Source organism: Anoplophora glabripennis, unplaced genomic scaffold, assembly GCF_000390285.2.
Source record: "Anoplophora glabripennis isolate ALB-LARVAE unplaced genomic scaffold, Agla_2.0 scaffold37, whole genome shotgun sequence".
Taxonomy (NCBI): domain Eukaryota; kingdom Metazoa; phylum Arthropoda; class Insecta; order Coleoptera; family Cerambycidae; genus Anoplophora; species Anoplophora glabripennis.
Window position 1 is genome coordinate 584280 of NW_019416243.1, and position 14592 is coordinate 598871.

General features: G+C 32.6%; 1 protein-coding gene across 2 annotated transcripts in view; it reads right to left on the bottom strand.

The window, feature by feature from the left end:
• Positions 1 to 14592, bottom strand: part of LOC108913525 (tyrosine-protein phosphatase non-receptor type 13-like) — a 217255-nt gene that overhangs the window by 120236 nt on the left and 82427 nt on the right. The window contains exons 1-2 of one of the 2 annotated variants that reach the window (XM_023456046.1): positions 14041 to 14116; positions 5322 to 5623 (exon numbers count right to left, since the gene is read on the bottom strand). In XM_023456046.1, coding sequence (XP_023311814.1) covers positions 5322 to 5519 — 198 coding nt within the window. In that variant the 5' untranslated portion in view covers positions 5520 to 5623; positions 14041 to 14116. Of the gene's footprint in view, positions 1 to 5321; positions 5624 to 14040; positions 14117 to 14592 lie in introns of those variants that run through there. The other variant, XM_018719087.1, reaches the window with a different exon arrangement.

A 14592-nucleotide genomic window follows, 5' to 3' on the forward strand; every position in this document is an offset into this window, starting at 1 on the left:
TACTGATAACAATAAAATGTACTTTGTAATATTATTATAAATATATTTTACAATACAGCCAACATCAAAAATTGATTTTTTAGCCTCAAAAAAAGTAAAAAAATCGTTTTTTCTATGAAAATCTAGAAAAAATAGCAAAATTTGTATGACAGCGCCATCTAGCGTTAGTTTCATGTAAAAATAAATAGCAAAAATGGATTCCTCGACCCCAAAAACAGTAAAATACTACAACTTTCTAGGATAATAAAAATAAATAAGCATTATTTTATGAAATTTTTAATGATTTTCACTTGCTACACAGCCCTCCAAAATCACAAACTTCAAATGCGTGTAAAAGAAAACGATCACTGAACTAGAAAAAACCCATGAGGGTTTTGTTATGGAGAGCGTCAACTTTCATTTTCTTTTGGTTTCATCACATTCCGATTTTGGTTGTTGCACAGTGTATTTAAGGAATATCCTGTACTCTTACTGTCCTATTATTACTCTTGACAAAGACTAATAACGAAAAAAAAAACAGATAGGTATTATAAAGAGATATATTTGTTTCTACATTTCACCTGGGATTGTTCATCAGATAGCTTCCCTTCTCGTATGAAATTACTATACAGGGTGATTCACAACTTATCCAAAAAAATATGAAAATAGATGCGGCATGAGAAATGGGGTCAATATCGTAAAAAAAAATTTTGTAGAATCCTTTTTGTAGAAAATAAGTCCGTTCGATAATTGATGACCGGCGATGACGCTGAAGCCGATTGACTCTTATGTGCGCTCACATGCTTCACTCTGCATTTTTCTTGTTTTGGCTATCGTCACGTCTTAGTTAACAGTATTATTAAGGAATCGAGAATGGGGATTCATTATATAGAGAGCGTTAGACGTAGGCATATGTACTGTGCATATATTGAATATTTAATTAAAGTTACTTTTTATTGGGTCACCTCGTATATTTTAAGAAAATATCTTACACCTTATACTTTCCGAGAAAAAATTATTTAAGTTGACTTTCAAACATTACATCGCTGGACAACTGTAGTCTCTAGCGTCATTCGCAATACGAGTGAGAGCACGTGACCTCAGCGACTCCCAATACAATCGTCGTTGCAGTAGTGTTTACAATAACTTTTTAGTACCTAGCTAGTGTTAAAAATGGCTTGTGTGTATAGCAACTCGGAGTTGATGGATATCGTTTTAATTCATGGTGAAGCAAGGCAACATTTGTATTATGGTGAAACATTTGTGTTATGGTGAAGCAGGGCAACATTTGTGTTAGTTCGTAGAAACTTAGTAAGACAGAATCAAATGTGTTTACACGCCGCGTCGGTGGACAAAATTTTGAACAGTTGTTGCAACATCAGGTATGTCAAATTATTTTATTAATTAAAACCACAAATTAATTTTATTAATTAATAGTAACAATAGCGGCAAAAACAGTTGAATTTGCTGATATAAAATAGGTGCTATAAAATTCTATTTATTCTTTTCCTTGCGTAATTATTTCAAGTTTTTGTCCGTTTTTATCACTGCCGCCATAATGGTCGCATTGTGCGAGGTCAGGTTTTACAGTGGACCAGTTTTCAGTGCCGTGCAGAAGTGTATTTTTAAATCAATTTCGAACTACCCTCTTTGATTTTTTCTTTACAAAATTGTATTTGTAAGAGTCCCCTGTACATCCAGAATTTCTGAATCCAGTTCTGAATCACCCTGTATATACCCGACTATCATTGGACTACATCCCCAATATCTAGTAAGTAGCTAATATTCTTCAGCAGAGTCACCAGATATTTCGAACACCTGTAGCATACTGACGGGGACTAATATACTCTCCTGATGAATAATATTTATTTTATACAGGGTGTTGCATCACGAGAGGGACATGGCTTAATGGGAGATAGAGGACATCTAGGGTAACTAGGATCGCCTATAGAAATAGCTCCTTGGCTATTCTTTATTGAGATACAGGGTGATTTATGATTTTTGGTCAAAACTGCTTTATGTCATAACTTTGGGTAGATGTTATAAATAAGCATGCATATTTTAAACCTCATTTTCTTTAAATAATATGTATTCCAGGTCCGGACCGCAAAATTTTAAATTTTTTTTGTAACTCTAGAAAACATCGCCCCGTATGTATTTTTTTGGTATTCTCATAAGATTATCGAAAATAACATAAAAAAGTAATCTCAGCGACATGTCTCTTTTTCTTGCTACACTTTGGTGATTATTTAAATACGCATGATAAAAACACGTGACAAAAAATAAATTATAATCCGTAGATTTCGATTGCCATTCATGTAGATCTATCCAAACATTTACAGTAAATCTGTACTGTGAATTACATAAGCGTTTGCAGATGGGTATTGCTGTGCCCATTTATAGTCGTTTCTGGAGTTATTTATTTACCCGTAATCAATGCGAAAAAGAAATGAGTGAATGTGGTATGAATAATTCCTTTTCAATGTTTTCCATACATTCCATTGAGAAATATTAATAGTCGAACTTATGTTAGACCTTGCATTTTGTTGAATTGGATCTAAAATATTATTCTCTTTTTGAACATCTTGATGTAAATTAATTATAGTAGGCCTACTCAAAGTGACAGATAATTNTGGGTATTGCTGTGCCCATTTATAGTCGTTTCTCGAGTTATTTATTTACCCGTAATCAACGCGAAAAAGAAATGAGTGAATGTGGTATGAATAATTCCTTTTCAATGTTTTCCATACATTTCATTGTTGAATTGGATCTAAAATATTATTCTCTTTTTGAACATCTTGATGTAAATTAATTATTAGTAGGCCCACTCAAAGTGACAGGTAATTAAATAGTGAATTGTGAAACCGTTTACTGGTGTTATTGTGTATTCATTAACTTGCATTTAATACTTTAAATTTTGTAATTTAAACATGCCGCATTTATTTTCAAACGAAGGATATGCTGACATAGTATTCATCTATGGGTTATAGGGCAGCACAAAGGGAATATCAGCAACGTTTTCCTGATCGTCAGCATCCTAATTATAAAACTTTTAGTAAAGTCTTCCAGTACTCAAAACAACACGGGAGGTTTCCAACTTCAAAAAATTTGGAGCGTAATTTACATCAAGATGCTCAAGAACAGAACAATATTTTAAATTTAATTCAACAAAATCCAAAAACTGGCACAAGAAGAATTAGTTCTGCCATTAATATTCCTCATTGGAACATATGGAGAACATTGAAAGGGGAACGTTATTATCCATACCACATCCAGCAGGTACAGCGTCTTGAACCAGGTGATAACATCCACCGGTTGGCTTTCTCGCGTTGGTTATCTAACCACCGTCCGGTCATTTACAGAACCTTATTTACAGACGAAGCGCAATTTACAAAAGATGGAATAAATAACTCAAGGAACGACCATGAATGGCCACAACAAAACCCACATGCAAAACGCCAATGTCTTTCACAACACAGGTTTTCGGTAAACGTTTGAATCGGGCTTGTAAATGGGCATTTAATAGGGCCACATTTTTTTGAAGAGAAATTAAGTGGTAACGTTTATTTAAACTTTCTTCAAACAATCGTACCCAATCTCTTAGAAAATGTCCATATTAGAGGTATGCTCTTTCAACACGATGGAGCTCCACCGCATTTTAGCAATCAGGTCAGAGAGCACTTGGATTATGAATATCCAAACAGATGGATTGGTCGTGGCGGTCCATACGAATGGCCAGCGAGGTCTCCGGATTGTAATCCTTGCGACTATTTTTTATCGGGTCACTTGAAAGCAGAAGTTTATAAGGTCGAAATCAATAATAGGGAACAATTGATCGAACGTATCATTACAGCTTGCGATGAAATACGAAATAATCCGGTAATGATACGTCGAGCAATTGGAAACTTGGGTAAACGAGTAAGAAAATGTATCGAAGTTGATGGAGGCCACTTTGAAAATATGCTATAAAATTAATATGCCATTGTAAAGTACATTTAGACACCTATTATTTTCTTTGTGTTTTATTGTTAGGTATTTGTTTTCCGTGTTTTATTAAATAGTCTTTGTTACTATTTGCTTTTTTTATTTCTATTTTTTAGAAATCCTATTTACTAAAAGAAATAAACTACTATTTTTATCATGTATCTTTTACTTACTCATGTCATGTGTTTCTTACTCGTATATTTAAGTAATCATCAAAGTGTAACAAGAAAAAGAAACATGTCGCTGAGATTACATTACTTTTTTATGTTCTTTTCGATAATCGTATGGGAATACTAAAAAAATACATACGGGGCGATGTTTTCTAGAGTTACAAAAAAAATTAAAAATTTTGCAGTCCGGACCTGGAATACATATTATTTAAAGAAAATGAGGTTTATGTATATTTATGTATTAAATATGCATGCTTATTTATAACATCTACCCTCAATTAAGCCTTCGCTAATTTTAGTTGCAAAACCATTTTTATCATGTGTCCTTCACATAATTTAGTTTTAGAAGCCGTAGTCTCGTATATTCAATAGCTTATTTAAATAACCACCAAAGTGTAACAAAAAAAAGAAACATGTCTTTAAAATCACTTTTTTATGCTCTTTCCGAATATCGTAAGGGAATTTCAAAAAAATACATACAGAGTGTTGTTTTCTAGACTTGCACAAAAAATTTACAATTTGTTGCAGTCCGGACCTGGATTTTTTTGCTGTCATACATGCATACATGAAGTATCGTGAGTGCATTAACCCTACCAAATATGAACCCATTATTCCATTCCCTACCAAAGTTATGACATAAAGCAGTTTTGACCAAAAATCATAAATCACCCTGTATCTCAATAAAGAATGGCCAAGGAGCTATTTCTATAGGCGATCCTAGTTACCCTAGATGTCCTCTATCTCCCATTAAGCTATGTCCCTCTCGTGAAGCAACACCCTGTATATTAGATAGAAAAGAAAAGAAAAGAAAAGCAATACATTGAATTTAAAACCTTAGCTTGCTGTAAAAATATTCAGTGCTATAAATTGCTGAAATTTAAGATGTTGAGGATTTAACTGAGCTACGTAAGCAGATTTTCTAGAAACAATTCCGAAAACTCGCTTCCAAAAAACTCGCGACTGATTATGTATGGATTACCAACTGGATCATCATAATTGGCTCAACAAATATATATACCATAAAAATTTAAGAAAAGTATCCTGGTTATTAACAGACCACATTATATATCTATTTCCCAATACATATTTCTCCAAACTATAACTAATAATTCCTTGTTGGTGTCCTCTTCGATAAAAGCTTATTTCTAGGTTATTTTGAAGGAAAATAATAATAAGAATAACACCTACCTCGTCAAGGGGTGGTTTCTCGCACTCGTGGTGGTTGTTGTTGCAGCCGTTCGACTGCCTGTCGTCGAGATAGCTGGGCAAGCTGCTGCAGATCTTGCCGTCGGGGTGTCTGCCCTTGCCATTGCAGATGCTGCCGCTCGATTGGGACCTGCGTCCCGACAAACCTTTGGCCGAGTGCCGGCTGACGTTCGCCCCCATCTTCACATGGTCGGTGGAGGATAGGCGGCGCACCAGCTGCAACAAGTCAGTATCACCGCCGCCGCCACTGCCTTTGTGTTTCGAGTGGTCTTTAATCAGATGACCTGCAACAATAAGAGACGTGTCGTAGAGGCGTCGGACATTAAGGAATACACGCATCATATAAGAAATATTTTTATTATTATATTTTGAAAAATATCGATATGGGCGACCTTTTTCGTTTGTATTAAAAGTCACTTAGTATGAAAACATTTTGTTTGTATGTTGGGGGTTCTTACGAGAGGGTGAGGTGAAAAATAACACCACCATCGTGACCCCCGCCCTCGAAAACCCGTAAAAAGCTCTTTTTCTCACTTTTCTGGTGATTTCCGTATTGCGAGCAGAGTAGTTTCAAGACCCGATGATTCCTGAAGTCAACTGTACATTAGAAATATTTAATTTCCTTGATATTCACATAAAAATCCCGATCTGACGAATCCCCGCATGCCTAGGACCGACAGCATGGAAGAGAGGATGGTTTTTTTACGTTGGGTGTAGTTGCGGAGGGTGGGGTGAAAAATAACACTGCTATCTTGATTTCCGTCCTCGAAAACTCCTAACTATGATGTGTCAAAAAGTTACAATATTTTATAAACTAAGCCCTGAATAAAAATTCTGCAAGAATTAAAAAACGAATAGACCAGGGCGGATCTGTCGAAATATCCCACTTCTTTCTTGGATGTAAGCTAATTTTTGCTGGAATACCTTAAGTACAATTCACATAATAAAAGTACATAACCCTAGATCTAGGCGAGGTCCGGAACATTTTCAAAATTGCAAAAATGTTTAAAAAATTAAAAAAAACATTTTTTTTACCTATATCTTGGAACCTATGCATTTTGAAAGAATATTGAAGAGGAAAAAAAGTTTTAGAATCGAAATTTGCACAGTACACTGTAAAAATGTTTAAATTTATTACCGATGTTGCAAAATAGCAATAATTGATGAAAAAAAGACAAAATAATTCGAATTTTCAAAATGGACAGCCTCAAATAAAGCATCTAGATACTTGTAGACCGCTCAACCTTTCAAATGGTTTTTGAAAAATTGAAATCGGTCGACACTCTTTTTTTTTATTTTTAAACAATTAAAATTGCAATTTAGTTTTTTTCAAAAATTATAATTTTAAAGTACTCGGAAAGACGTTCCTTTTTTTAAGTTAAATTCCGTTTATTGATTCTCGAGATATAAGCTGTCAAAATTTATCGGCATTTACCGTTAATTTATAAACAATTTAGCAATATTCTTTGATCCAGTGGCTTTGTTTTTCCGAATAAAAATATGGAAAAAAATTTCATATTCATAAGTTATCGGCAACATAGATAAATCATCGGAAAAGCTGTCGCTAGCACGCGTGAAAACTGACTCAAAACACGAAAAGTGGGGGAGGGAGCTTGCGCTCTGAGACTGATATCGGAGGTTCAAAATGCGCAGGTACGAAAAAAATTGCATTATATTATCTCGGCTTCTAATGGACCAATTTCGATATTTTTTTTAATCCGATGTCTCGCGAGCCAAGGAATTCAAATATCGTAATGCCAACTGTCTAATTTGTACATATTTTGTTATAAACAAAGTTTATTATTTATACATTAAATATACTTACTGTCTATTTTACTCTATGCTATTTCATTTTTGAAAATGAAAAAATTTGTTTACGTATATACCTATTTCAACACTCTCAATATGAATATATTTAGTTATAATTATTACAATTATTTAAATAATTTTACCGATAAATGTAATCTAATTCTTTAAAAATAAAAAAAGAGTGTTAACTTTAAAATTTACTGTGGTCGTCCTAATAAACCGATTTCAATTTTTCAAAAACCATTTGAAATGTTGAGCGGTCTATGTGAAAAAATTTTCAAGTATCTAAATGCTTTATTTGAGGCTGCGTAACATTTTGAAAATTCGAAAATTTTTTGTCAAAATTTTTTTCAAAAAATTATTTTGCGAAAACTATCGAACGGATTTTAATGTTTGGTATGTTGTTTTATTATACTCTAAAGTATTTTTTCCAAAATTGCAATGCCCTCGGAGCAATTAAAATAAGTATTTTAAAAAAATTAACATCGGTAATACATTTAAACATTTTTAACTCAGTATATTGTGCAAAATTAAATTCTAAAATTTTTTCCCTCTTCAATATTCTTCCAAAATGCATAGGTTCAAAGATATAAGTAAAGAACTTGGATAAAACAGAAATTTTTTTTAAATTTTTTAAACATTTTTGCAATTTTGAAAATGTTCCGGACCTCACCCCGATCTAGGGGATCTACACTATTATTATGTGAGTTATACTGAAGGTAATCCAGAAAAAAATTGCTTGTCCCCTCTCACATCCGCCTCAAAACTGATCCGCCTAGGTCTAGAAAGAAGGAATTGTCTAATATAAAAAATTAAATTATAGACATAGGCAGAACAAAATTAAGGAAATCAGTGCTATGGCTTACTTTTCCTTTGTTCGTACAACGATTTTTTGACCAACATTACAAAAAACGTATGTGGTGACATAAGGTAAAAGTCTATGCAAAATTTTAATTGAATATCTTAAAAAAAACAACGGAGTTATTAATAAACACTTTTTATTGCAATACCGACACACTGTCCCATTATTTTTAATGAAAGACTTGACCATTTTTTTTGTAACACACTGTATCTAGACTTAGGTGGTAACGCTTGCAACTAAGACATTGATCATGTACTTTTGTAGCATAAATAAATTAACGATAAAGAGCCTCTAAATTGCAAATTAAGTACGTTAAAAGATTATTAAAAAATAAGTAGCTATTTCCTAAAAAGGATTTTGAGAAGTATATAAAATCTAATAAACGAGTTAAATTTATGAATTTATGGCCATGTTGTTGTTAATTAACAATGTGGATCTACACATCCATAATATTTTCGTTCAGTCTGGAAAAAAATGTGGGATTCAATTTATAAACAGGTCAACAAGTCTCCCGCGACCCAACCAAACTCGGTGGTAAATTTAATCGAGTCAGTTTAGTGTTTTAATTACCCAGCGAAAGAATGGCCTTTCTATTCGAAAAAATGAGATCCAATTAGGCAGATAACGATATAATAAATGAAATTGCTTTTTAATAACCAGAAAATGTATTTAACGTACACTTGACCACTAAAGCTCCATAACGAACATTATTAAATAAGCCCAATTCAATTATACCGAGTTGTTTTTTATGGGGCACTCTCGACGACGGAGATAATTTATTTTTCATGAAAGGAGCTGCTCCAGCTATGCTAATAAAAATTGTACCGGTCTAATGCATCCGGAGGATGAATAATTTCAATTTATATATTTTTAATGTTAAAACTCCCGGGAAAGTGTACGTACCCTTATAAATTACTTTAATGGACTATTAGCGTTAAAGAGGATGCGATAACTGGCAAAATGAAAATAGAGGTACATATTCATCAGTTTAAGTGTGCTTAAGCGATATTTAATTGAATAGCTGCAACGACCCAGAATGTGCTGATTGCTGATCGGAATGTCCAGTAAGACTCGTTTATGAAATTATGTAAAAGTTTGGAGAGGGAAATATTTGGCCTTTTGGTATAAAGGTGTCTCACGTTGAACAAGCTCTTCCATGGCCCTATAAATATCAAAATACAAAAAAATTAAATAAATGTCGCAATAAAACAATTTTTCAGATTTTTAAATTATTTTCAATTATACATTGTGTCTCATTTCGTGAAGGCGTTCCTCAACTTAATTTTTCGAATATACAGGGTGTTTACACGTTTTAACAGTTAATTTAATTTTTTTAACGTTTTTTGTGAAATCTAAAAACCAGTAAATATTAACGAAAGGAATTCACTACAACCACCAGTGGCGTGGTAGACGGGTAGTCAGTTTTTTTAAACAGAATTTGAATGTCCGAGTTTTTTTTAAATTTCATGAAATTTTTGGTAATCAAATTCCAACAATATACTGTTGTGATGGATAGTGCAGAATTTTTAATGCACTATTTTAGTTGTTCCCTTATTTTTATCGGAGACCAGTATTCTCGCTGTTTCATATGACCTCAGGAAAAATAATCAAAAAAATTAATGTGACCGGTGAAGCCATGATACAAGACCCCCTCTCGCTATTCATTTTGTTTACATTGTGATAATGGTACTGACACTTATTTACTAAATTTGTAAGATACTAACAATGAATGACCAGCAAACAAGTCGATCGTTTAGTAGATCTGTCTGAATCAATTAAAATTTTGTGAAATTATATGTGCACTAAAAGGGTTTCACGCCATTTACTCAGAATTATACGTCAAAAGTTCAAAAAGCCCATAGGCGTAGAAATTCTTTTTAAAAAAGGAGTACTGACTGCCTGTCTACCATGCCACTGGTATGGTGGTTGTAGTGAATAGTTTGTAGGTAGTTATTAAAGAACATTATGTCTTGCTGTTTTTTAGATATCACAATAAAAACATAAAAAAAATTAAATTTGACACCCTGTCTCTCGGTTAAGAAACGATTTACGGCCTATGTTGATATGGATCTTTTTGTTTGAAATCAAGTTTTCTATCAACTATTAAAATTAGTAGGTACGTTTAAAAAGGGAACACCCTAAATATTATTCAATTTCTTATTTCCTCATCGAATTTAAGGTCCACTTTGATGAAAAAGACATCGAGTGTTATTTAATGTCTTTAAAGAGGAATAGCTTTTGCAGCACTCGAACACTCTATATATCAAATATTTTTGAAAATAAACAAGACACAACAAAATTAGCTTCTTACCTTTCGTTTAGGCATGAGAAGCACTAGTTACGGGCCTTAAAAGTTCAATCACATATATTTTTATTATTTTACATGGAATGCACATTAAGTCGAGGAATATTTAGTAGACAACTTAGAAAATTATACTCGAAAGCAATATTTAGAATATGTGACATGTATAAGGAATTTAATTTAAGCTTATCACATTTAAAAGCTCTGTCTAAATCGTCTTACTACGATCCCAGAAATTTCGGTGGCTTGCTGTTATGACCCTGTATATTTCATTCACTACGAGATCATACAAATAAGTGTTTCTGAATTTCTTGTTAAAAGTTGCCATTTCCTGCCGAAGTTAACGAAAATGTAGTAAAAAGTTATTTGGTTTCGATTGTTTGCTGAAATAGATGTGCATTCATGTTTTAAGCCAATATTTTTTGTTGAAATTCCCTATCGTATCCCCCTTTCCTAATCACATGTTTTTGTCCTCCTATAATTAAACTTTTTTCACACTTCGTCTTCCTTTACTTTCTTGTTTTATTCCCAATTCAAGGCGTATTCATTTTGAAAGGGAAATAGAGACCTAAATATACCTACCAGGAAAGCAAGGAAGAAAGTAAGTTATGTTGCAAATAACTTGTCAATTTTTTCTTTCGATTTTATCAGGACCTATTTTTATAGTTTGCTGTATATTTGAAGTTTATCGTCATATTTACTGTTACTATTTCAGCATTAAACAATGGATGCCACATAATAGCATTGTTTCCGGGCGATAACAGTCAAAATAATATATTTAATAAACATTTTCCAATAAATGGATTTATGAGGCCTATTAATCGGCTAGCTACTGGACCTATCAATCTAAAAGTATATGGCTTTCTCTTGTGGAAATTTATGAGGAAAATTTATTCTTCTATCATAATGCACGATAAGCAAAGTCGAAAAAGGCAACTTTCAAAAAACATTACACTCAAAATTCTTCATATTATTGATGAGATTTTTATGAAATCTTTTCGATTATGTACTCCTCAGCCAAATGGTAGATACCTAATTCTCGTTGTAGATGTTTTCGTATTTTTGTACAATTTTGCATGTTTATCTTTATTAACTATTTTTATTATCAGTGTGCATTCTGCAGGACGTGCTGACTCAATCATCAAAGATGATATTTACAGTTTTTGTAGTTTTGAAAATCTTATCATTTTATATGTACCTATCTTGGGAGCTATAAGAAACATACCCCAAACATGCCTTAATAAAATTTTGCATTTCTCTTTTCCAAGTTTAATAAAATTTCAGACCCAATGTCATAAATTTAATAAAAAAATGAAAAATGTAATGATGTATAGAATAATTTTCATTTGCAAAAAATATGAAGTTAGTATCTTTGATACTATCTGAATTATTGAAGAATCTATTTTAAATGTTTTAAATGGGAGAGCCTGTCTTAGTTACACGTTGTATTTAATTTCCTTATGAATTTAAGTCAGAATCTCGATAATCCACGAATTGATAATAAAAAAATTTCCCCTAACTTATGTTTCTATATCAAAGCCCATCATTATTAATTAATTGTAGAATGATTTAAATATTTGAAACTATTATTGAAATTTTCGAAAATAAATGGACATTTAGATGCATATTTTTTATATTTGTATTTAAAAAAAATGAAATAAGATAAGTAATGCTTTGCAGGTTGGGTCAATTTCGACACTTTGGAGGGGTTTCACGTATTTGTTTAAAGGATATGCGTAAACTACAGCGTTTATAAATATTTAAAAGTCACGTGACTGCTGAGCTTAGGCAACCAACATTGCAGGGCTGGTACTGCCAACGAAAAATCGCTACATCTTGGCGTCACCAATATTAACGATTCGTTTACAATGAACAATGACAAACCGTTACGTCTACCCTCGAGATAATGCGATCGTTGAACGGAGAATAGAATCTCGTGAACAATTAGATCAGTCACAGCCGGTGAAACAGAATGCCGTGTTTGAATGTAATATTTATCTTATTTTTTAATAATTTTTAATTTTACCGTTCCAAACAAAGTTACTGGTCACTTGGCTTGTAATTATTTATGAATGCTCTTTATTATTGTTAAAAAAGTAAGTTTACCGTCATCTGCCTAATGGCGAGCTTTGGTCTAATAATATTTAGAAACATCAAATTCCAAAGTTCCAGAACTTGTTTACTTACTCAGGAAACAACCTGGTGCCTGGTATATTGCATATATAATTAAAAAAGTTACATACTGGTACTTGTTTTAGAAAACAGCCAGACATAACACTCTAAGTACCTGATTTCACTTTAATAATACAAATTTTGACGATTAAATACAGGTTATTACTTTTACAGTAAATAGGCTTCACAATGCACACAATCACAGTTCAGTAGTCACTTATTGTTAGGAACTAACTGCTAAAGGTGTAACTATTATTCACTGAAATCACCTATGACTGATGGCGAAAATGAAGGGCAATTATTATTCACTAAGGGAGGCAGAAGAATACACATTATTCCCAATATTAATAGATAAGAACAGAGCCTAAAATGACGTCCGGTTGCTAAGTGCATATAAATGGATTTCCAAGTAAATGGTCCCAGTCTGCAAGGGAAATTTTATCCACAATCCGTTACTGTTTGTTCATTATTCGTGTATACGGAACGGAGACAATTTCATTTCCTCTTTTCAAGCAAGAATTTTCGCTGGAGACAATTTATCTTGATGGAAATTACCTTCAACTGACGTAATATGGCACTTTATAACTGAATATTTCATATGTTTTTTCTAATAATTAAATAAATACTTATTTATTATACAAGGGAAAAGTATTAGATTCTATCTCGAGGTTGTGTTTGTAGGCTGGTAGGCTCTTGTATTTATAGCGATATTGGGACTGTGTTGCTAAGGAAAAGTTTAAAGTAATCAAATATCTATCGACTTAATTCGAAGATTGGGTTTAAAAAATTTCGAAATTAAGTTATTTATTAGTTATTTTGAATATTTAAAGTTCAAAAATGGACATTTCAGATTCACAGCTTTCTCTTACACCACCGGAATTAGACGCAGTAAAAGTAGCATCACTAAAATTATTGCCAGCTAAATCGCGGAAAATTTAAGAAACCGCGTATTCAAGATTTATGGAATGGAAGGTGAAAAAGACAAGCTGTTTTTTTTCGGAGATGACATTATTGGTTTATTTTTCGGAACTGGCGCAAAAACAAAAGCCATCAAAAGTGTGGTCGAATTATTCAATGATTCAACGTTTCAATCCAATACTGACGTAGACATTTCAAAATATTGCAAACTATATTAATTACATTTTTGAAGCAAAATGAGAAAGGTCACATGCCCAAGAAATCTGCGATTCTTACGAGTACACATATTAGTGATTTTGAAAATAATTCGCCTGATGAACTTTATTTAATGGCCAAGGTTGTTGTATTTGGGATTGTAGGACTTTGTCGAATTTGTGAAATCAGCCAGTTAACATTAGATGATACTGAAGATTCGGGAACGTTATTAATAAACTTAAGCAAATAAAGAACGATGTAAACAGGAGATTTATAGTTACTGAAAAATATATTAAATTTTACAGAATGTACATAACCCTTCGTCCAGCAGCAGCAAAGGATCGCCGCCTGTTTTATGCATATCGTAATGGAAAATGTATCAATCAGGTTGTTAGTAAAAATTTATATATTTTATATATAAGTTTACAAGTTTAATAAGATACCTGAAACAGTAGCAAATTTCCATCTACTTGAAAATGCTAAGTCATATACAGGTCATGCTATTCGAAGATCATCTGCTTTCAATTGCATCTGGAGGAAACTAGATGACAATAAAGAAACATGGGGGTTGGAAGTCATCAACGGTCGCTGAAGGCTTATGTTGATAAATCGGTGGCGCATAGGACAGAAATACCTAATAAAGTGTTTAGAACGTGTGGCAGTGCATTAGCTGAAGTAATAACCAATTTGCGACCAGGGCCATCAACGGCATTTGTGTCCATGGCAGAAAATATGATTTCAACTGTACATTTGACGTTAAGGAAATGTAAGTTTCGTAAATAAAATATTCTAAAAATTAAATATCTCCGTGTTCTTATGTGTACATATCCGGTAGAGTATTCATTTTTTTCCTGGGGAAACGTAATTTCATCATAGATCTTACGTCTATGAATTTCATAAAAAGCGACATTTTGTTGATTATTATCTTTAAGGTAAGTGATTCGATGGTCTAGTAAAACATATATTTTGTAGAATATGAAAAAATTCATAAAATA